This window comes from Papilio polytes, unplaced genomic scaffold, assembly GCF_000836215.1.
Source record: "Papilio polytes unplaced genomic scaffold, Ppol_1.0 DF823571.1, whole genome shotgun sequence".
In the NCBI taxonomy this organism is placed as follows: domain Eukaryota; kingdom Metazoa; phylum Arthropoda; class Insecta; order Lepidoptera; family Papilionidae; genus Papilio; species Papilio polytes.
In genome coordinates, this window is record NW_013525633.1 from 1 (window position 1) to 643 (window position 643).

The 643-nt window shown below is 54.6% G+C and overlaps 1 protein-coding gene across 1 annotated transcript; it reads left to right on the forward strand.

Moving 5' to 3' along the window:
* Positions 1-5: 5 nt before the first annotated feature.
* On the forward strand, positions 6-637 carry LOC106104516 (vegetative cell wall protein gp1-like; the record flags this gene model as incomplete). The annotated part of the gene is made up of 1 exon (XM_013284593.1): positions 6-637. A coding segment is annotated over one exon (632 nt), but the record flags the coding sequence as incomplete, so codon positions are not given.
* Between the last annotated feature and the right edge of the window lie 6 nt (positions 638-643).

Consider the following 643-nt stretch of genomic DNA (forward strand, 5'->3'; position numbering starts at 1 on the left):
CGACAGATGCACGGTGTCCGAAACCAACAACACCCGCGCCTCCAAATTGTTACCCAGGAAGCACAGACCCGCGTTGTCCTAAACCAACAACACCTGCTCCACCAAAATGTTACCCAGGAAGCACAGACCCGCGTTGTCCTAAACCAACAACACCTGCTCCACCAAACTGTTACCCAGAAAGCACAGACCCGCGTTGTCCTAAACCAACAACACCCGCGCCTCCAAACTGTTACCCAGGTAGCTCAGACCCGCGTTGTCCTAAACCAACAACACCTGCTCCACCAAAATGTTACCCAGGTAGCTCAGACCAGCGTTGTCCTAAATCTACAACACCTGCGCCTCCAAACTGTTACCCAGGAAGCAGAGACCCGCGTTGTCCTAAACCAACGACACCCGCGCCTCCAAAATGTTACCCAGGAAGCACAGACCCGCGTTGTCCTAAACCAACGACACCCGCGCCTCCAAACTGTTACCCAGGTAGCTCAGACCCTCGTTGTTCCAAACCTACAACTCCTACAAGACCTAACTGTTACCCAGGAAGCACAGACCCGCGTTGTCCAAAACCTACAACACCCGCGCCTCCTAACTGTTACCCAGGAAGCACAGACCCGCGTTGTCCTAAACCAACGACACCCGCGCCTCC